Raw genomic sequence first — 22,409 nt, 5'->3', positions numbered from 1 at the left:
GTAAGAAGTTCCTAGTTAACAAACCAATATTTTCCCAAATGATTTTTAAAGCCCATTTTCAGTTGACTTTACGACCACAGGTTGTTGTTGCTAAACTGTAGAATTGGAAACCAAGATGTTCTACATAGTGGCATAGTCAAGGAGGAACCCAAATCCAATTCCCATGTGAAGTATATCTTTGTTAAACATTGGCCGTTTCTTTGTGGGTTCCTTGGTAGCATCACTCCATAGGCAGCAGTAAGGCTCCTCTCTGTACACGTCTTTCAGGGGCCGTGTGCAGAGAAGAACAGCCTCCAGGATCTGAATCTACTGGTCCCACACCCATACAAACGCAGCAACCACACCCACCAACCCACATGCAACCAACCACATTCATCCCCCATCGGCTTTATGTGATGGTCGGTGGTTCTAGTAGGCTCTGGTCGACTCTGGTAGGCTCTGGTACGCTCTGGTAATCTCTAGTAGAGCTGGTAGGCCCTGATTGGTTCTGGTAGGTTCAGGTAGGCCCTGGGCGGTTCTGGTCTGTGCATTGGAACTAGTCTTCTCTGAACTGCCGGTTTGGTGGTGTAAAAGGACAGCAGTTTGTATTTCACTGAGACGCAAAGAGAGACTATTTTGAAGAGAGCCAATGGAGGGGGGGGGGGGACGGGCTGAGGGGGGCTACGGAAGCCAACAAAAGGATGCAAGTTAATTAGCTTTTTATCTTTCTACCCGCGCCTCGCTCCCAATCTATTCTAATTCTGGTGTGTAATTGCTGTGACTTTTCTAATTGTGCCATCGCATGCCTGGCTGATCTTACACTAAAGAAAAATAAATGACACAAGTAGCACTTAAAGTCAAAACTTTCACTTACTCGAAAGTGATTTGCATATCTGCCAGATAAATGTATTTTAATGAAGAACATGCCCTCCAACATGCACCAGTTGTCCCCCTCTCCCGCTAAAAAACATATATATATATATATATATATCCATATAGATCTATATATATATATATATATATATATATATATATATATATATATATATATATATAGATCCCATGGCATGAACATTTATATATTCAACCAATAAATCATCTTGCAATTAGCACTATTTTGAACTTAACATAAATTTGGACTTTAATCTTTAAAGGTCCCATGAAGAAATCTCACTTTATGAGGTTTTCTAACATTAATATGAGTATGACGATTTGGAATTTTCCCCGTATGTCATCATAAGGGGAAATGTTACCTCCCCTTCTCTGCTTTGCCCGCCCCGAGAATTTGGCCCGCCAATGAGATAATTAGCTACGACTGTTGTACACTTCTTTGTTAAGATAACTGTTCTGCTGTTGGTATTATGGCGCATAACACGTCAGGTTCTTTGACGTCTCTGGCATTTCCACAACGAGACTCGTAGTGGGGGTTATCTCAGCCATGGTGGAGAAGGAATTGGGGGAAAGGAACTTTGGCTTTGACTCCCTGAAGTACATGAACCGCGACAAGGAGGAGAAAGGGGTTGTTGCCCGCGATTGTCTCCCGCCGGACCCCTCTGCCCACCGCCACAAGGCACCACCACCGCGAGGCACGCTGCCCGCTTCCCAGGCGGTGGTGCCTCGGCAGCGGGCAGCGGGGCTCCGGCGGGAGACAATCCCTTTCTCCTCCATGTAGCGGTTCAGTCTACTTCAGATTGATGTGGAAGATGAAGAACCAGAGACGTCAGAGAACACGACGCAGTCGTTTGAGATTCATAATATCCTCTGGAGGCACACACAGCTTTTGGCCGTGATAATGTATATTATATGATATATATATCTATGTATAATATGATATTATTTAGATAAGGCTCCAGGACTCCCGCCAGAGCACCCAGAGTGTTCTAGGATATTTTAACAAGGCCTAAGACTGTGTGCGCCTCGCCATTGCGATACATCCACTGTAAACAGAGTGCATGGTACCGTGGCCCCAAGCTGCTCAGGGCCACACCCCCACCCTCCTCCTTGACCCGCCTCTCTCCTCCTCATTTGCATTAAAGCTACAGACACCAAAACGGTGAGTTTGGGGAAAGCTCAATGTGCAATTGGCTCGTATTGGCTGTAATTCTGCACCACGGCTGAATTTCGGGAACGTCTTTAAATTCTGTGTTAGGAGCACACTAATACCTATATTAAAACACCCATAAAGTAGCATGCCATGGGACCTTTAATATCGCCCTCTCTCGCTAAAAACATAGCCTCTCATAGGCTGATACTCGCCCTTTATTGTCCCCATCTCTCTCTAAACACAGAGCCTCTCATATGTTATAAATTTACTTAATCACTGGCGCATGTGTCGTTGCTAGTTTGCAACTGGTGCAGAGCGTTATTTTCCCTCCTGCGCCAAGCGTCGGTAAATTAGTGAATGATCTTGTGTCCCAAGGGGCGGTTCGGCGAAAGGAGGAGGCGTGTTCTGGCGCAAACGTTCCCTGGTGCTTTTTGCAGTTTCAGAAACCACTTGCACCACAAACCAGGAAATACCTGGTTTAAAGTCAGTGGCGCGTTGTTCAGATGCTATTTTAAGGGCGCATGCATAATGTTGCTTGTGCACCTCGCTCATACACTTTGCTTCTCTCATCTACCTAGCCACACATTCTTGGTAAATTATTTGGGAAAGAACAGCTGATACAGCGGTAATAAGTTGTACTTTTAAATCAATGTATCTGCAAACACCGTACAGCAAACACATATTTTCTTGACACAGACATCGTGTACATGCCCGTAACTTTTAGGATTGATGAGTATTTTATCATGAGAAAACATTGTTTTACAGCGAGTGAGTGTTAAAAAGAATGAATGAATGCGGGCTGGCGTGTGGCCATCTGTTTAAACACACGCAAACTAAACATGTAACGCATAATACAGTCCATGGCAATGTATATTAACGGGGGGACACATGCATATTAGGAACACAAGTCGACAACGATAATGCATACAATACTGATAAGAAACTATGTTTATAATGTATTGTGTATATCATTAAACAGAACCACAGTTACCACATATCATACGTGTGTTTAGTTTTCTTTGCCGAAATTTATTTGAGGACTCAGTATTTCTGAAGTTGTGGAAGAAAACCTTATTCCATGTGTGAATTAGGCCGTATTATTTGGCCATAAACTGAGCCATTTGAAGTTTGAAATTCATGTGCATCTGTCTCTTTGGAGACTGCAGACGCGCTGTCAAAATATCAACTCGTCCGATTCAAATGCGCTCATGGCTCTTAAAGGGGATGGGAGCTGGCACTCTCATTGGTTTATTGCACGTTACGCCCAAACCACACCTACGGGTAATTAGGCTACTTCAGGGCGATCCTTTTTAGATTTGCGCCGGGCGCAAGAGTCATTTTTTACCGCCTGTAAAATAGCGACATCGCTATAGAACTGCCCACAAAGCTACTTTCGCTTGGTGCCTCTCACTTGCGTTTCAGACCATTAAAATAGGGCCCAGAGCCTTGCATAGGCTGATACTGCCTCTTTAATGTCTGCCTAAACACAGAGGGCCCTATTTTAACAGTCTGAAACGCAAGTGAGAAGCGCCAAACGCAAGTAGCTTTTTGGGCGGTTCTATGGCGATGTTGCTATTATACCGGCGGATAAACCACTCTTGCGCCAGACGCAAATCTAAAAAGGATCGCCCTGAAGTAGCCTAATTACCCGTAGGTGTGGTTTGGGCATAACGTGCAATAAACCAATGAGAGTGCCATTAAGAGCTATGAGCGCATTTGAAACTGACGAGTTGATATTTTGACAGCGCGTTTGCAGTCTCCGATGAGACAGATGCATGACCACATGAATTTCAAACTTCAAATGGCTCAGTTTATGGCCAAATGATATGGCCTAATTCACACATGGAATAGCGTTTTCTTCTACAACTTCAGAAGTACTAAGTCGTCATGTAAATTTCGGCAAAGAAAACTTAACACACATATGATATGCGGTCCTGTGTATTATGCGTATTATGCGTTGCGTGTTTAGTTTGCATGTGTTTAAACAGATGCACACACGCACGCCTGCATTCATTCATCCTTTTACACAAACAAACACGTGTGCCCTCATTCATTCATTCTTTTTAACACTCAATCGCGGTAAAACTATGTGTTATCTCATGATGAAACTCATCAATCCTAAAAGTTATGGGCTTGTGCACGATGTCTGTGTCAAGAAAATATGTGTTTGTTGTACGGTGTTTGCAGATGCATTGATTTAAAAGTACAACTTATTACCGCTGTATCAGCTGTTCTATTCCAAATAATTTAACCAACGTTATCATTTACCTTAAAACAAGATTTTGTTTTGGAAGACTGGGATATTTTCTTGAGTTTATTATTGTTACTATTATTATTTTAACCCATGGCATAGACTACTACAGTGTTCATTCATGCAGCCCCTATGGAAAAAAAAAAAAAATCCACAATCCACATCATCATCATAATATCTCAATTAGGCAAATCGTTTGCATGTTTGTGCTGTGTATAGCCTACTGGTGTGTAAGCTTATGTTGCAGTTCCGACCTGCCATGGTAAGTTGAAATAGCAACACCAGCTGCGCTATCCGCTAGTGCAGTGCAGGTAGACCAGGTTTTTTTCGGTTAGTTGCACAACTGCTCTATCGATCTGTAAGATAGCACCATGTATCATTTGCACCGGAACACGCCTCTGCTTTTCGCCAACACGCCTCTCAGGGCGCTAGTTTAGTGGCGCAAGTTTGCTGTGGGGGAAAATCAGCTTTGCGCCGGGTGCAAACTAGCAACGATACATGTGTCGGTGTAGAAAGTCAATTGCGCTGGGTGCAAGATAGGGCCCAGAGCTATCATGGGCTGTTACTGCCTCTTTAATGTCCCCCTAAACACAGAGCCTCCATTGGCTGATACTGGCCCTTTAATGTCCCCCTAAACACAGAGCCTCCATTGGCTGATACTGGCCCTTTAATGTCCCCCTAAACACAGAGCCTCCATTGGCTGATACTGGCCCTTAAATGTCCCCCTAAACACAGAGCCTCCATTGGCTGATACTGGCCCTTTAATGTCCCCCTAAACACAGAGCCTCCATTGGCTGATACTGGCCCTTTAATGTCCCCCTAAACACAGAGCCTCCATTGGCTGATACTGGCCCTTTAATGTCCCCCTAAACACAGAGCCTCCATTGGCTGATACTGGCCCTTTAATGTCCCCCTAAACACAGAGCCTCCATTGGCTGATACTATCCCTTTAATTTGGGCTATTCATTCTGGGAGGTCTGCTAAGGGCCCTGTTGGCGACCTTCACTCCTTTTAGGTCGTTTTCGATAGCTTTTCAAGAGGAAAGCTGTCAATACACATGCTTGCAGATAAAGATTTATAGATTGAGGCATTCCTGTAATATTTTGACGCAATAATGGAAACAATTAGTGTTGTATTGTTTAAAGTATTGCAATATGATGCTAATACCTGCTAGCATATGGCTCACCAAAGCAGGGTCACGCCGTCCTCAGGGGTCACACCTCAACGTTTTTTAAAAATTGAAAGAGTCAACAGAGCTACAATTAAACCTTTGAATTTCAATCTGAATCTTCATGACATTTTCCTAGTTGGTCTAATTAAAAAAATAATCATAAAAATCCACATGAAGAAAGGTATAATTTGCTGAATGAATGTCATCGGTGTAAGACGATGATTATGATATTCAAGTCAGACGAGGCAGGAGCAGTTCGGTGGGTTCTCCGGGTCTCTGAGATGGATGATTCAGCCTTACTGAAACTTTTATTAGAACATCACTTTATTATGTACATATATATATACAATCTGCTTTACAGATTCAATGCATAATGTACAAGTCCAGGGTTTATGTAGCGGTGTAACCAGACAGTATTCTAAATAGTTTAGTCTGGTATTGGAAGCGGCACGTGTCGCTCCTGCCTCGGACTTGGCGGGGCCTCAGCCTCTACTTCCCTTCCTACGTCAAATCTGTTCCGAGGCGTGAAGCTCAACTGGCTGAGATGTTATGTCACCTGCACCTGCTGCTGTCAATAAATCTACCACACAGAACTCCCAAAGGAGAGTCTTTGATATCACCTGCTGCTGTCAATAACTCTACCACACAATCCTCCGAATACAGAGTCTTTGATATCACCTGCTGCTGTCAATATCTCTACCACACAATCCTCCCAATACAGAGTCTTTGATATCACCTGCTGCTGTCAATAACTCTACCACACAATCCTCCCAATACAGAGTCTTTGATATCACATGCTGCTGTCAATATCTCTACCACACAATCCTCCCAATACAGTCTTTGATATCACCTGCTGCTGTCAATATCTCTACCACACAATCCTCCCAATACAGAGTCTTTGATATCACCTGCTGCTGTCAATATCTCTACCACACAATCCTCCCAATACAGAGTCTTTGATATCACCTGCTGCTGTCAATAACTCTACCACACAATCCTCCCAATACAGAGTCTTTGATATCACCTGCTGCTGTCAATATCTCTACCACACAATCCTCCCAATACAGAGTCTTTGATATCACCTGCTGCTGTCAATATCTCTACCACACAATCCTCCCAATACAGAGTCTTTATCACAAGAGACTCTGGAGGGCCTAGCACTAGGGCCTAGCACTACACTAGGGCCTAGAACAGGGCAGGGCAAACCAAACATTGACTAGATAATTATAAGGGCCGAGTAATACTCTTTAAGTAAATCATAAAACGGCCATGTTAACTCTCACTTAGCTGACATTGCAGAACAGAATTGGAGTGTGTCAAGTTATTAGACATGAATATGCGTTTGCCCAAAGTGGCCAAACACATATGCATGCTGATGGACTCTGACCTTCTGAAGACGACATATTCGTTATAGTTCACCAGTGCAGCTCAGCAGAGCAGCCATTTTAAACAATCTATCCAACCTGCAATGTTCACCTTAATTCAACTTATTTCCCTGCTGCTGTCACTATCTCTACCACTGAGTCCTCCCAATACAGAGTCTTTATCACCTGCTGCTGTCCAGTGATTCTCTAGTCCGGCTGACACCCTCAGTAATGTAGAGAATCGGATTTTGAGAATTTGTGTTAATGAACATGAGTTTGTCATGAATTTTTAATGAAAGAGCACATTGAAAACAAGTTGTTGATAACGTATTTGCCGCTCTGGACAATTTTGTGTTTTGCAAAAGAAGTGCTTCAATGTTCAATCCTCCCTGAATGCAAAAAAAATTCACAACTTTATTCACTGGTCGAAGTACAGATATTTATAAACCAAGTTATAAGGACAAGTTTCATGTTATGTTAATTTATAAGTTTAAAGAAAATCCGCTTGTTCTTCCACTTGTTTTCTCTGCCTCTTTCCCGACTCTCTGTCCCTCTGACTATACTCTCGGCTCTCCTCCAATGACCGACCTGTTTTCTTCCACATCCATAGCACCTCCTTCCTCCTCGGTCTAGACGAGCTCTCTCCAGGCGGGGGCGAAGCCCGCTCTTCTTCAGACTAACCTTCTGCTGCTCCTAACTCTGCTGTGGCTGTGTCCTCCTGTAGATGGACGTGGTGTACACCTTCCAGACGGGCCAGGCGGCCGTGCCGGGGGCACTACGCCGCCAGCCCTCCGTCGTCAGCCAGCACAACGACTCTGCGCCGCCCAAATCTGTCTCTAGCCCCTCCCACGTTGGGCTTAGCCCCTCCTCCTCCTCTCTGACCTATCCGAGCGGGGTGCTGCCTCTCCCCACCACTACTACCACTACTACTACTACCGCTCCCTCCTCTTCTGCAGGCAGTGAGTGCCTGGCCTGAGGGCCGGCTAACCGGCCTCTGCCCTGTCTGCCGTGTTGCTCCCCTCCTCTGTGGTGACCATGGCCCCGCTGAATGCTGCATGAATGAACCCCTAATGGCCTGCTTAGTCGTTCCCTTCTTTGTGAGGGGCGAGTTCTGGACGGCTGTTGTAATGACACTGCCTTCCTCATTCCCCATCCACACTTCTGCTTGTTCTTCTTCATTTACTAACTTCCCCCCCCCGCCCATTGTGCCATCCGGCTCCCTGCTGCATCTGCTTCCTGCCCTGTAGAGTCTTCATGCCCCGAGTCGGACTCACCAGCTCCAATTCAAACTCACCTTGTTGCCCTCTTGAACCGAAATGCACCCCTCTCCTCTGACCCCCTGTGGTGACTTTGTTAGAACAGCGGGCCTAGCGCTAGGGCCTAGCACTAGCGCTAGGGCCTAGCACTAGGGCCTAGCACTAGCGCTAAGGCCTAGCACTAGGGCCTAGCACTAGGGCCTAGCACTAGCGCTAAGGCCTAGCACTAGGCCCTAGCGCTAGGCCCTAGCGCTAGGGCCTAGCACTAGCGCTAGGGCCTAGCACTAGGGCCTAGCACTAGGGCCTAGCACTAGGGCCTAGCACTAGGGCCTAGCACTAGGGCCTAGCACTAGCGCTAGGGCCTAGCACTAGAACAGCGGGCCTAGCGCTAGGGCCTAGCACTAGCACTAGGGCCTAGCACTAGGGCCTAGCACTAGGGCCTAGCGCTAGGGCCTAGCACTAGAACAGCGGGCCTAGCACTAGGGCCTAGCGCTAGGGCCTAGCACTAGAACAGCGGGCCTAGCGCTAGGGCCTAGCGCTAGGGCCTAGCACTAGAACAGCGGGCCTAGCTCTAGGGCCTAGCACTAGCACTAGGGCCTAGCACTAGGGCCTAGCACTAGCACTAGGGCCTAGCACTAGCACTAGGGCCTAGCACTAGCACTAGGGCCTAGCACTAGCACTAGGGCCTAGGACTAGGGCCTAGCACTAGGGCCTAGCACTAGTACAGCGGGCCTAGCACTAGGGCCTAGGACTAGCACTAGGGCCTAGCACTAGGGCCTAGCACTAGCACTAGGGCCTAGCACTAGCACTAGGGCCCAGCACTAGGGCCTAGCACTAGCACTAGGGCCTAGCACTAGCACTAGGGCCTAGCACTAGCACTAGGGCCTAGCACTAGTACAGCGGGCCTAGCACTAGGGCCTAGCACTAGGGCCTAGCACTAGCACTAGGGCCTAGCACTAGGGCCTAGCACTAGCACTAGGGCCTAGCACTAGCACTAGGGCCTAGCACTAGGGCCTAGCACTAGCACTAGGGCCTAGCACTAGCACTAGGGCCTAGAACAGGGCAGGGCAAACCAAACATTGACTAGATAATTATAAGGACCGAGTAATACTCTTAAGTAAATCATAAAACGGCCATGTTAACTCTCACTTAGCTGACATTGCAGTACAGAATTGGAGTGTGTCAAGTTATTAGACATGAATATGCGTTTGCCCAAAGTGGTCAAACACATATGCATGCTGATGGACTCTGACCTTCTGAAGACGACATATTCGTTATAGTTCACCAGTGCAGCTCAGCAGAGCAGCCATTTTAAACAATCTATCCAACCTGCAATGTTCACCTTAATTCAGCTTATTTCCGAATGTCTATAATGTCTATAATTAAAATTAGTTTCTAGATTTAATCGCTTGACAATGCAGAGAACCAAGAATAGAGGATATGTCTGTGGGATCCTAGCTGAGGACAGAGTCTGAGAACAGAGCTGCAGGAGTCTAGCAGAGAACAGCAGGAGAGAAGAGATGAACCACGTTTGGTTCTGGTATTCCAAACAGAGCTGTGCTTGTGTGAACCTCTTTAGTGTACTTCCCAGTCCATACATTTGTGTTGTGTCTATTTTGAGCACTCATCTTGGTTGCATGAGAATATTGTATGTAGGGCTTGGGCAATAATTCAATATAATCATAATTGCATTGGTATTTCTTTGATGGTTATAGGACTTCAAGACTATTTCATCATGATACAAAATAACAACAAAAAATGAAGAATTTGTCTGGTAATATAATACGTATTGCATAGCAGGTCAATGTGACAGACCTTGATTGGGATCTTGAACATTTTAAAGTAGGATTTTAATTCTTAAACTGATAATGTCAAATCTATTGATAGTGTTTTGAGAACTACGACAGCAGATGATTTAATTTCATTCAGCCCTCTGCAAGGCGTGTGTGCATGATGTGTGTGCTGGCGTGTTGTGGCGAGACGTAGCGTTGTGCTCCTACATCCTGAGTGGAAGTTGTGTCCTCGTGTTGAATGTCAAGTTGATCCATTCCATGCAATGTGTACTGGATCGTTGTTGTTGCTGTGGTTGTTGTCGCTGTTGTTTGCACATTGGTATGTTTTTGCCCAAATGACCCTTTTCCATTAAGCATCCTCTCCATAACACCTGTTTGTTCCCAGGTGGATTCCCCCCCCCCCTCCATTCATCCTCCCTTATGCCCAGAGACCTCATCACAAGCACACGCTAATCCCCCTCTCTCTCCCTCTCTCTGCCCCTCTCTCCCTCTCTCTGGTGACCTATCAGATTAAGGTGGTGAATGCCTTCCGGAGCTCCCTGTACGAGGGACTAGAGAACCCTGAATCACGCAACTCCATCCACAGCTTCATGGCCCACCCCGACTTCGCGTCGCTGTCCTCGGACAACGAGGACCCAATCCCCACAATCCAGGAGACGGGAGACGAGATCGCCGGGCCCTAGCTGGACCAGCCTCCCTCCACCATACTCTCACCTTCCATGATTGGGCTTTATCTATACACATGTCTATAGATCTAGATCTATATCTATAGACATGTATGTAGATATCTATATCTATATATATATATATATATATATTGTTTATACACTATGTCCTTTTTTGCTTAGCCCTTATGTCTTTATATCATCGGTCTCTTTAAGTCCCCTTAACCTCTGGTGATTCTCATTCATTCACTAAACCCATGAAGCGGCCCTCCCCCTTGCCCGTCCCTGCCAACAGGCTGTTGGGGCCCCACGCGCACAAACACATAACCTGGAGTCCATCTGGGCCCCCTTTAAATGTTCCTTTTCCATCGGTATCCCGGTGACCTCTGTTTTTAATTCAGTCCGAGTTTTTGTCTGGTACCGAAGAAAAGCATGTCTCCTTGTTGTACAACTTCTCAATGCTCTGGAATGACACTACTGGAGCTTATCCTTTAAGAAGAACGCGTCAGGCTTTGATTCTTCAGCACAAACCTCTATTGGTTTCTTATCCAACCGATGAGTCCACTGATGCTTAAAATACTGAATATGTCTAAGGATTGTGTACAGCTTCCAACTGTCCAAATGTTGTCTATTGTCCCCAGGAATATTCCTATTATCTTTTTATAATTTATAGTTTTTTCTGCAAAGACAGGACTATGCTTAATGTGTTGTCAGACTCAGTAGAACTAATAGGCTTCTCTGCATTAGGATCGCTGCATAGGGAGGGTGTTGGAGCATTTGAGTTGCCTCTTTATTTCTAGTTTTTGTATTGTTTTGCCTAAATTTGCTGTGCACATTTTTATTTTAAGTGTGGAGTTTTATATTTTAATTTTTACCATTCCTAGCCCCTCTTGTGTGTGTATAGGGGGGGGGGCTTTTACCTTTTTATTGTTAGTGTTGTTAGATAGGATTTTAGAAACGCTATTGAGTATTTAATGCAACCAACATCCACCTTGTGTACAATATAAATATGTCATTTTTTCTCTCATTTGTCAGATAACAAGTCACTCGTAAGAGTGTTTCCATCCTCCTATGTTGTCTACGGGCTGCGGTTTGAATCTACACGTAGACAAACAAAGCCGTAGGGATACAGTATCTTGAAATGATTCCTTTACTGTCAGCTTGCTTCTAAGTGTCACCCAGAGCCATATCTTAAAGGTGGTCTGTGACTTCATTTTTCTGCTTTTGTCATGACCCCTGCTCTCCCATCATAACCCTGAGGTGAAGAGTAGGGCTCCAGTTGTCCTCCAATCATTACCCTGAGGTGAAGAGTAGAGCTCCAGTTGTCACTGCCGAACTAGGTTTAAAGGACCTCTGCAATGTTTACATAAAGTAATGTCAGTGACGATCGCCCGTCTTCTGATCAGTCCTTCGGGCCCTTGTGTGAGTCTTATGTGCTCTATTTAACCTAATGGGCAATCTTCTTGCATGATTTTCATAAAAAAACATAACTTTTCCCATTTTTTTTAAATCTTCTGTATTTTTATATTAAGTACTTTTTAATATTTTAGAGATACGAATACATATGTAAAGGCGTGAGTCTGGTGTTCGAACACAACATCAATGAACCTGTTGTGACGTATGTCTTTTACACCTCTATAGTTCTGCCATGCTTCATCTTCTCGTCATGTGATGTTGGGCTAAGAGATGACCACTTGTTTACTTGGTGACCATGCTACTGCAATATCAGCAATCTGGTGTCAACTAGGCTTTATTTCTTAACAGTTTATCTTTATTGGATTTGTGCAAATACGAAGTGAAGCCCCCCTTAACAGAGTTTTAAACGTGGAGGTTGTATAATTATGAATTGATGATAGTCCAATTCAATATAGTTTTTTATCTTGGGATACCAAAAGGAGGCTTTAGCTTGTGGATATTGTCAGGCGACCATGAAGAGGTTTTCAGCTTTCCTTGTTAACCCAGGAAACCTTTTGAAGAGAGCAGAGCGGTTAACGGCTTCACCTGTTCCTCGTGTTGTGGGTCTAGACTATCGGCTGCCTCAGTGTGGTGTCCTCATCTCAACGCTCGGTTTACATGCACCTTTCCAAAGGAAATGGTTGATATTTTATCCTTTGTCATCTTCCTCTGCCAAATTTGCCAAAAACATGCTTCTACAAAGAATTTACTTTAATAGTAGCGTCACAAAAGGATGTAAAACTAGGCAGCGGTGAAGGAGAAGACATGGTCCCCAGCTTAGCTTTAAGATTTATCAGTCTGTCAGCATTTTATAACTACCATCTTCATATAGATTTAGATTTTACATTTGTCGCATGTTGTTAATGGCTACTTTCTGGCCAGGTCTCTGCCACCCATCCCCACTGCTGTCTTTAACCGTGTTGCTTGGCAGATGTTGCAGAAAAGTGTGTAACTGAGGTGATGGGGGCTTGTGTCTCTGGGCTCAATGATGCTAGCTTGACACATTCTACAGACTGACACTCACTCCTGTGCAACATTGTTTCCCATAATACTGACAACATGACACCCAGGTCCCATGTTAGTCTAATGGGGGGGACTCTGCAAAACTCTAATGCTAACTTCTGGATCACATCCTCACAAAAATACTTTATCATTGTATTTCATTTGACTTATAGTGAAACCTAAAGAAATCTCTTTCGAAGATCTGTTATTGCACATCACAACTAAACTTCCAAATTTCTATTGCATAGCCATAAACAATCTACACAAATCTGATTCTTGAATTTATAACAGCTTCAGTTTTATTTGCACAAAAATAACTGTAATTGGTAATATACAAAATATTAGGCACTGGTGTTACTTTTATATAAACATAATAGCATTTATGTCGCATGCAAGACCTATATACAAAACATGGTTATTTAAAGCAATATGTCGGACCTGGTGTGATTGGTATTGTTGTGTTCAGTGTAGCCTAAAGTCACTCTGTATGAAAAAGAAAAAAGACTCCATTTGGATTAAGCTAACTGCTCAATATGTGTTCAGTGTTCTGCATGTTTTTGTATGGAATGGAGTGTCCCAAATGTGACCCGCTTTAAAACAACTTTTATAACCCCAGTACACACTTAACATGCAAACATACATGCAGACTTAAATGTAAACATATATACTTGCACTGCAAGGTGGAACACACTGAGGAAAGTGACTGAAACATGCCCTTTAGAGATCGACAATGGATGAATTACTGGAAAGACAGGGGATTATTCTTATTAATTGAATTTGACACAAATTCATCACTTCATAACCATCACAATGTTTTTACTGACATGCATGTTTGAAATTGACAGCTGCATTTCTACAGAAATCATTTATTCAGATTTACTTTTCATTTAAAGCCTTTCAAAACATTTGATTATACTATTTGTCAATCAATAGATGATTGCAAAAGTTTTTCCAACACATTTTCTTTTCTTTCAGGCAGTATATTTTTTATAATATTTCTTCTGCTTTTTTTTTTAAAGGTATTTGAGAGAAGACTGTCAGCCACGACTCTTACCATTGGCTATGTGTTTTTTGTGATGTGATTTCCTCGCATTGTACAACATTTAGGTCTATTAATACAGCTTACAGATGTTTGTTTTGTTGAGCTCTTTGTCAAAATGATTGACAATATAAATCTCCCAATGCAAAGCCCATGTAAACATGAAGACTGTCGGCTTACTGAACACTTGTTCTGAAAGCTGCTCCTGCAACAAAACACTGTTGTTACCCCGCACCTCAGACCTGTGTCTGCTACCGGTGTTCACTTCCATAAGAACCTGACATCTTGATCACACATTAAGGGCTAGAGACTTGAGAAAGGTCTTACTAGCACATCCGGACCACTGAGGTAGGGAGAGCTTCTGAGGTTTTAGAGAGAAAATTCAAGGAAAGGATTGTTTTAAGTGTGTCTATTTTTTTATATTGGTTAATTTGGGTTTGTCCTCAAGAGAATAATCCACTTCATTTCGGGGCTGGCTTTGTTCTTTGATTTTACCCTGGGAGTATTAAACATTGAAGATAACATATTAGAGATATAGTTGCCATAAAAAAGCACATTTTCTCTCACTTTAGAACCTATTAAAACTGCCATATTTTGTATCGGGGTTGGTGTAATTGTTGATTTTAACGGCGGAAACTGACTTCAGGAGCAGACGTTGAGAGAGGAAAGTGGAAGGAATACTTGCTTGTTTGCATGTTGTCATTTCATAAAACATTGTGCGTCTCATTCATTCTGGAGGGTTTTCATTTCCTCTGCTTCCATATGCCTCCACCACAGCGTTTAGTAACATGGCTTTGATTTCAACACCTTTTGTGTAGAATAACAAACATTTCCCATCAGAGAAACTGCCATGTTTGGTTTACGGTTAGAAAGTGATCTTCCGCCGCATATAACTTGGGTGAAGTTGTTTTTCCTCAGTGTGTGTCCTTTCCTTACCCACTATTTCTGTCTTCAATATAACATATCCTGTGTTCCTTCAGTGTCTCCCAATGTGTTTCTCGGTTGTCACGCCAACTTGTTATTCCAGTTTGCTTCAATCTATGCAACATAATGATTTGATTTGTTGAGCTCTGCTCCCTTTGCTTGACCTTACATGTGCTGCCTGTGTGCTTGTCTGTCTCAGTGGACGGCAGTTTTGTTATCATTTTATCATTTCAGTTTGCACTGACGGAATCACAATACATGTGCAACTCTGTATATGTGTAAGTGTGCGCAGAAGGTGTGCACTAACCTATTTTCTTTACTCTTTTGTAATATATGATCATGTGGAATGCTTTGGTCTAAGTGTCATGTCATTTGAATGCATCAGAACAACAAAATAATGATAATCAAGCAATTGAAGATACTATATATTTATATCTATATATGGATATATATCTATATGTAGATATAGATAACTATATATATATATATATATATATATATATATATATATATATATATATATATATATATATTCAAAGCCATCAAATTTGAAGCACCTGAGGGTCAACTTAATGTTGAGCATGTCCTGTAGATTCCTGCGCAACACAGACGACTAGTCTTTGGTGTGCCGATAAAGAATGTTAATTTATAGGCTGTAATATTCATTTACTCTTGCCAATGAATAAAGTACAATGTAATCTTATTCAGCAACCCATGACGTCTCCAATCTTTTCTCGGGTGCTCCCTCCTCCTCCAGGGTCCTGCTCCACGGGACGAGGTAAGGAGGCACTGAACTCATGATGGCTCGCCAAAATTACAAATAACCCACAGAAATGTATAGCCATAGATTAAACCATTTTTTGGAATTGTAAGAATCCTATGTCAAGGGATTTTGACAAATATCCAAAATATTGAAATGTGTCTGCTCCCAGCTATAGTATGGAGAGAAGATACAGGATACGCTGCAATGATTAAGCTTTGCAAAGACATGGTGTAGCTTACCTTAATACATAAATAATTGATTTTGGTTTGTGTGTTGAGTCAAATGGAGGTGACCTATTTTATTAATTGAACAATTTAAAGGTGCAGTTTGTATAATTTAGTGGCATCTAGTGGTCAGGTTGCAGATTGCAAACAACAGAGCCCAAACACATGACTCTTCCAAAAATGTACGAGAAGCTACGATGGCCTGCACTGGCCTGTATTGTGTTAGGTGGCCTGTATTGGGTAAGGTGGCCTGTAGTGGGTAAGGTATCATGTCCTGGCCTGTATTGTGTTAGGTGGCCTGTACTGGCCTGTATTGGGTAAGGTGGCCTGTAGTGGGTAAGGTATCATGTCCTGGCCTGTATTGTGTTAGGTGGCCTGTACTGGCCTATATTGTGTCAGGCGTCCTGTACTGGCATGATTTGTGTTCGATGTTAAAGTATAGTACTTAAGTCTGTACAGTTATAGACTGCAGTTTACAAGTAAAGATGGCAATTCTGTCTGTAAAGGAGCGGTGCACCCAACTTGCTTTTGTTCTTGTTTAGACGAGGTAATGTCTTTGATTGTCAACATAGTAATCTGTGCCTCTGTTCCTAAACTAATACCGTAATTAAAAGGCAACAGCGATACAATTATATGTTCCTGCCGGTCTTCTCTCAGACGGTTTAAGAATGTTCCTCTCTGCTCAGAGCACGGGGTGTGGATCATCAACCATCCTGACAGCGGTTGTTGTTGATGGCCAGGTCCGATACAGGGTTTACATTTGTAACACGGTGTGTGGATGTGTGGTGGTCCGTCAGATCAGCTGTGCGTGGAGCTGTCTGTGTGTCTGGGCTACTGTAGAAACAATGCAGGCTCCGTGGCGGGACACCCCCCCCTGTAGATATTAAAATGGCTGATTTTTAAGGTAATGAAAACAGAATTCTTATTATCATGGGATTACACAATCATTAAAACGTATTATTACATCCCATTCATGTCAAGTCTGTTCCATTAGATACAACCTAATTCTACAAACTGCACATTAAAATAAACAGAAAGGTCATAATATTAAATTGACTCATTCTTTTTCACCAACATTATTGGAGATTAACTCAGGTTTTAGTTATCTTTGCATTAGCTACATGGAGCGGTTGAATTTTAGTAGTGTCTTCTATTCCTATAAATGCTATACAAAAATAAATGGTCAACACTTTGGAAATTGCAAGTTAGATACTCAAAATAAATCTGTGTCCACTCTCACCAATGTATATCTGCAGCTTAGTTGCCGAATTCCTGATGTGTCCATTTTAACTTTGTCCAAACTGTTCTCGCAGGAAAAAAAATCACTTTGTTTTTCCATACATCCTTCGTTGGAGAAGAAGCTCATTTATATGGAGCCTCCCTGTGGTCACCGGTCCATCATGCACTACTGACAACCAGGCCCGGTCACAACCGGGCCCCTTCACCACCAGGTCTTCACCAGGCCCAGTCACAAATAGTCCTCCTCTCCGGACCCCCCTCACCCCGGAAGTCTCTTCACCTCTTAGAGCATGGAGGCCTATTCCTGGCTTCTGCTGAAGCAGCAGATTACCTGGAGGAACCTTGCATGCATCCCACTGCTCTCAGTGTTAGGAACCACATCTTTCTAGCTCTAGCTGGTAATTAAGATAGTTTGGTGGCCAATATGTTTGAGATTCACTGATTAAATAAAAGAGAAAGCAACCTGAACGTTCAACAGTGTCCAGAAGGCAAGCCACGGCCTCTTGATGAAGGACAAAGATCGTAAGGATGCCGCCACCTGAGAGGATGCCCCCCCCCCCGAGGGGATCCCCCAACCTGAGAGGATCCCTCCCCCTGTAATCACTACAGTTGGTATTGCCCACAGAACGGCCTAATTAACAAGGCAGTAGTGTCTTGTGCACCGCAGACTGGCGCCTGTAAGGACTCTGCTGCGCTAAACGGACTGGAGGCTGGTGGTAGGAGGAGGCCAGGAGTAAAGAGACTGGAGGGTAGGAGGAGGCCAGGAGTAAAGAGACTGGAGGGTAGGAGGAGGCCAGGAGTAAAGAGACTGGAGGGTAGTGGTAGGAGGAGGCCAGGAGTAAAGAGACTGGAGGGTAGGAGGAGGCCAGGAGTAAAGAGACTGGAGGGTAGGAGGAGGCCAGGAGTAAAGAGACTGGAGGGTAGGAGGAGGCCAGGAGTAAAGAGACTGGAGGGTAGGAGGAGGCCAGGAGTAAAGAGACTGGAGGGTAGGAGGAGGCCAGGAGTAAAGAGACTGGAGGGTAGTGGTAGGAGGAGGCCAGGAGTAAAGAGACTGGAGGGTAGGAGGAGGCCAGGAGTAAAGAGACTGGAGGGTAGGAGGAGGCCAGGAGTAAAGAGACTGGAGGGTAGGAGGAGGCCAGGAGTAAAGAGACTGGAGGGTAGTGGTAGGAGGAGGCCAGGAGTAAAGAGACTGGAGGGTAGGAGGAGGCCAAGAGTAAAGAGACTGGAGGGTAGGAGGAGGCCAGGAGTAAAGAGACTGGAGGGTAGTGGTAGGAGGAGGCCAGGAGTAAAGAGACTGGAGGGTAGTGGTAGGAGGAGGCCAGGAGTAAAGAGACTGGAGGGTAGGAGGAGGCCAGGAGTAAAGAGACTGGAGGGTAGGAGGAGGCCAGGAGTAAAGAGACTGGAGGGTAGTGGTAGGAGGAGGCCAGGAGTAAAGAGACCGGAGGGTAGGAGGAGGCCAGGAGTAAAGAGACTGGAGGGTAGGAGGAGGCCAGGAGTAAAGAGACTGGAGGGTAGGAGGAGGCCAGGAGTAAAGAGACTGGAGGGTAGTGGTAGGAGGAGGCCAGGAGTAAAGAGACTGGAGGGTAGGAGGAGGCCAGGAGTAAAGAGACTGGAGGGTAGGAGGAGGCCAGGAGTAAAGAGACTGGAGGGTAGGAGGAGGCCAGGAGTAAAGAGACTGGAGGGTAGGAGGAGGCCAGGAGTAAAGAGACTGGAGGGTAGTGGTAGGAGGAGGCCAGGAGTAAAGAGACTGGAGGGTAGGAGGAGGCCAAGAGTAAAGAGACTGGAGGGTAGGAGGAGGCCAGGAGTAAAGAGACTGGAGGGTAGTGGTAGGAGGAGGCCAGGAGTAAAGAGACTGGAGGGTAGTGGTAGGAGGAGGCCAGGAGTAAAGAGACTGGAGGGTAGGAGGAGGCCAGGAGTAAAGAGACTGGAGGGTAGGAGGAGGCCAGGAGTAAAGAGACTGGAGGGTAGTGGTAGGAGGAGGCCAGGAGTAAAGAGACTGGAGGGTAGGAGGAGGCCAGGAGTAAAGAGACTGGAGGGTAGGAGGAGGCCAGGAGTAAAGAGACTGGAGGGTAGGAGGAGGCCAGGAGTAAAGAGACTGGAGGGTATTGGTAGGAGGAGGCCAGGAGTAAAGAGACTGGAGGGTAGGAGGAGGCCAGGAGTAAAGAGACTGGAGGGTAGGAGGAGGCCAGGAGTAAAGAGACTGGAGGGTAGGAGGAGGCCAGGAGTAAAGAGACTGGAGGGTAGGAGGAGGCCAGGAGTAAAGAGACTGGAGGGTAGGAGGAGGCCAGGAGTAAAGAGACTGGAGGGTAGTGGTAGGAGGAGGCCAGGAGTAAAGAGACTGGAGGGTAGTATATACAGTGGGGCAAAAAAGTATTTAGTCAGCCTCCAATTGTGCAAGTTCTCCCACTTAAGTAGAGAGAGGCCTGTAATTTTCACCATAGGTATACCTCAGCTATGAGAGACAAAATGAAAAAAAAAATCTAGAAAATCACATTGTCTGATTTTTAAAGAATTTATTTGCAAATTATGGTGGAAAATAAGTATTTGGTCAATAACCAAAGGTCATCTCAATACTTTGTTACATGCCCTTTGTTGGCAATGACAGAGGTCAAACGTTTTCTGTAAGTCTTTACAAGGTTTTCACACACTGCTGCTGGTATTTTGGCCCATTCCTCCATGCAGATCTCCTCTAGAGCAGTGATGTTTTTTGGCCACACGGACTTTCAACTCCCTCCAAAGATTTTCTATGGGGTTGAGATCTGGAGACTGGCTAGGCCACTCCAGGACCTTGAAATGCTTCTTACAAAGCCACTCCTTCGTTGCCCGGGCGGTGTGTTTGGGGTCATTGTCATGCTGAAAGACCCAGCCACGGACCCAGCCACATCTTCAGTGCCCTTGCTGATGGAAGGAGGTTTTCACTCAAAATCTCACGATACATGGCCCCATTCATTCTTTCCGTCATACGGATCAGACGTCCTGGTCCCTTGGCAGAAAAACAACCCCAAAGCATGATGTTTCCACCCCCATGCTTCACTGTAGGTATGGTGTTCTTTGGATGCAACTCAGCATTCTTTCTCCTCCAAACACGACGAGTTGAGTTTTTACCAAAAAGTTCTATTTTGGTTTCATCTGACCATATGACATTCTCCCAATCCTGTTCTGGATCATCCAAATGCTCTCTAGCAAACTTCAAACGGGCCCGGACATGCACTGGCTTTAGCAGGGGGACACGTCTGTCACTGCAGGATTTGAGTCCCTGGCGGCGTAGTGTGTTAGTGATGGTAGCCTTTGTTACTTTGGTCCCAGCTCTCTGGAGGTCATTTACTTGGTCCCCCCATGTGGTTCTTGGATTTTTGTTCACCGTTCTTGTGATCATTTTGACCCCACAGGGTGAGATCTTGCGTGGAGCCCCAGATCGAGGGAGATTATCAGTGGTCTTGTATGTATTCCATTTCCTAATAATTGCTCCCACAGTTGATTTCTTCACACCAAGCTGCTTACCTATTGCAGATTCAGACTTCCCAGCCTGGTGCAGGTCTACAATTGTGTTTCTGGTGTCCTTTGACAGCTCTTTGGTCTTGGTCATAGTGGAGTTTGGAGTGTGACTGTTTGAGGTTGTGGACAGGTGTCTTTTATACTGATAAGGAGTTCAAACAGGTGCCATTAATACAGGTAACAAGTGGAGGACAGAGGAGCCTCTTAAAGAAGAAGTTACAGGTCTGTGACAGCCAGAAATCTTGCTGGTTTGTAGGTGACCAAATACTTATTTTCCACCATAATTTGCAAATAAATTCTTAAAAAATCAGACAATGTGATTTTCTGGATTTTTTTTTTCATTTTGTCTCTCATAGCTGAGGTTTACCTATGATGAAAATTACAGGCCTCTCTCGTCTTTTTAAGTGGGAGAACTTGCACAATTGGTGACTGACTAAATACTTTTTTGCCCCACTGTATATATATAAGGCCAGCCTATACCATGTGAAGGGAGCATTAAACACACTTGTTGGTCCCACTTGTTATCCAGGATATGCCAAACGTACTATTGTGTCCTAGGTAGTAACCCAACACGAAAATGTAAGAAGAGCTTTCCCTGTCGAACATCGCCTGCGGGGCTATATTGCCAAGAGACCCCAGTTAGCTTATTAGCAAGCTTTCATCAGGGGCTGCGATGTAAATTAACTTCTTCTATTAGATTATTACTCCCCAAGATATTTAAGCCAACATTAGTACCTCATTGGACCAGGTCTGACTAGTTTCTGCTTCTACACATAGTGGTCAAGACAACACCATATAAAGTTGTGCTGAGGTTGGAGTTACATCAGACCTTATGGCCATGGCTTCTTTACTATTCCATCCATGCCAATATATAGTGAATTTCTGCCTGGATTTGAGAGATGCTTCCACCTCCTGAATGCAGGTAAGTTTACCTTGTGTGTCTGAATAAACCGGAATAAATCTAAGTGTTGAACCGTTACTGTTCTCCAAGTCATACCTTGCCCGAAACCAAGATACCAGAGGCTTATGTCTATGCTCTTGGTCATCAGCTTTTGGTAATTTCAATGGTATTTCTGCCTCATAGGATGTTAGCGTGCTTGTTTTAGACCAAAACTCCTTACTACTGCTCTAAATGCTTTTGTATCTGGTGGGAATAATGATCACCCAGACATTAGCCATGTATCATGCCGTGATTAATAGTATCTGTTTCGATTAAATGACTGTCTATCGTCTATGGCCTTCAGACTTTTTTATTATACCATTCAATAAAGATAAGTCTGACACTGAAAGAGGGAGAAAGGGACACAGTCAGTGTACCGTGAGACAAAAGCGGCCCAGAAGAAGATCCCTGAGTCACAAGCACACATTAGTGTAGATGATAGTTTTCCAGCCACTAAGACAACCCATACTAGCAAAGGTTTCTTCCCAGCATGCATGGAACCAATCGCAAGTGGTTGACATACAGTAAAAAAAACTAATCACCTCATTGTTCTGTGTGTTTGGCATCTGTACCTGCTACAAGTGATAGTCCTTCCACAAAGGGAGGTATGAAAACATGTTCATCAAGGGATAGAAGAGAAAAAATAAGATCCACAGAGATAATACTGATACTTACTGTCTATTATTTGGCTGTAATGCTGTTGTGAATAGCCTTTTGAAAGGCAAAGAAATGTCTGTACATCATGAGCAAGTGCTGAAAAACCATCAGGCGAGGTTGATGTGATAAAAGTCATAGGCCAATGTGG

At 44.3% G+C, this 22,409-nt stretch overlaps 1 protein-coding gene across 5 annotated transcripts in view; it reads left to right on the top strand.

Moving 5' to 3' along the window:
- LOC307083919 (plasma membrane calcium-transporting ATPase 1-like) overlaps positions 1-15,490 on the top strand; it is an 84,478-nt gene extending 68,988 nt beyond the window's left edge. For all 5 annotated transcript variants that reach the window (XM_079747957.1, XM_079747953.1, XM_079747954.1 and 2 more), the window contains exon 21: positions 10,368-15,490. In XM_079747957.1, the coding sequence (XP_079604083.1) occupies positions 10,368-10,541 (174 nt within the window). In that variant the 3' untranslated portion in view covers positions 10,542-15,490. The remainder of the gene's footprint in view (positions 1-10,367) is intronic.
- The last annotated feature ends 6,919 nt before the right edge of the window (positions 15,491-22,409 follow it).

Source organism: Pollachius pollachius, assembly GCF_949987615.1.
Source record: "Pollachius pollachius genome assembly, chromosome: 12".
NCBI classification, from domain to species: domain Eukaryota; kingdom Metazoa; phylum Chordata; class Actinopteri; order Gadiformes; family Gadidae; genus Pollachius; species Pollachius pollachius.
Note: the sequence above shows the minus strand (reverse complement) of the source record. Positions and strands in the feature narration are given on the sequence as shown.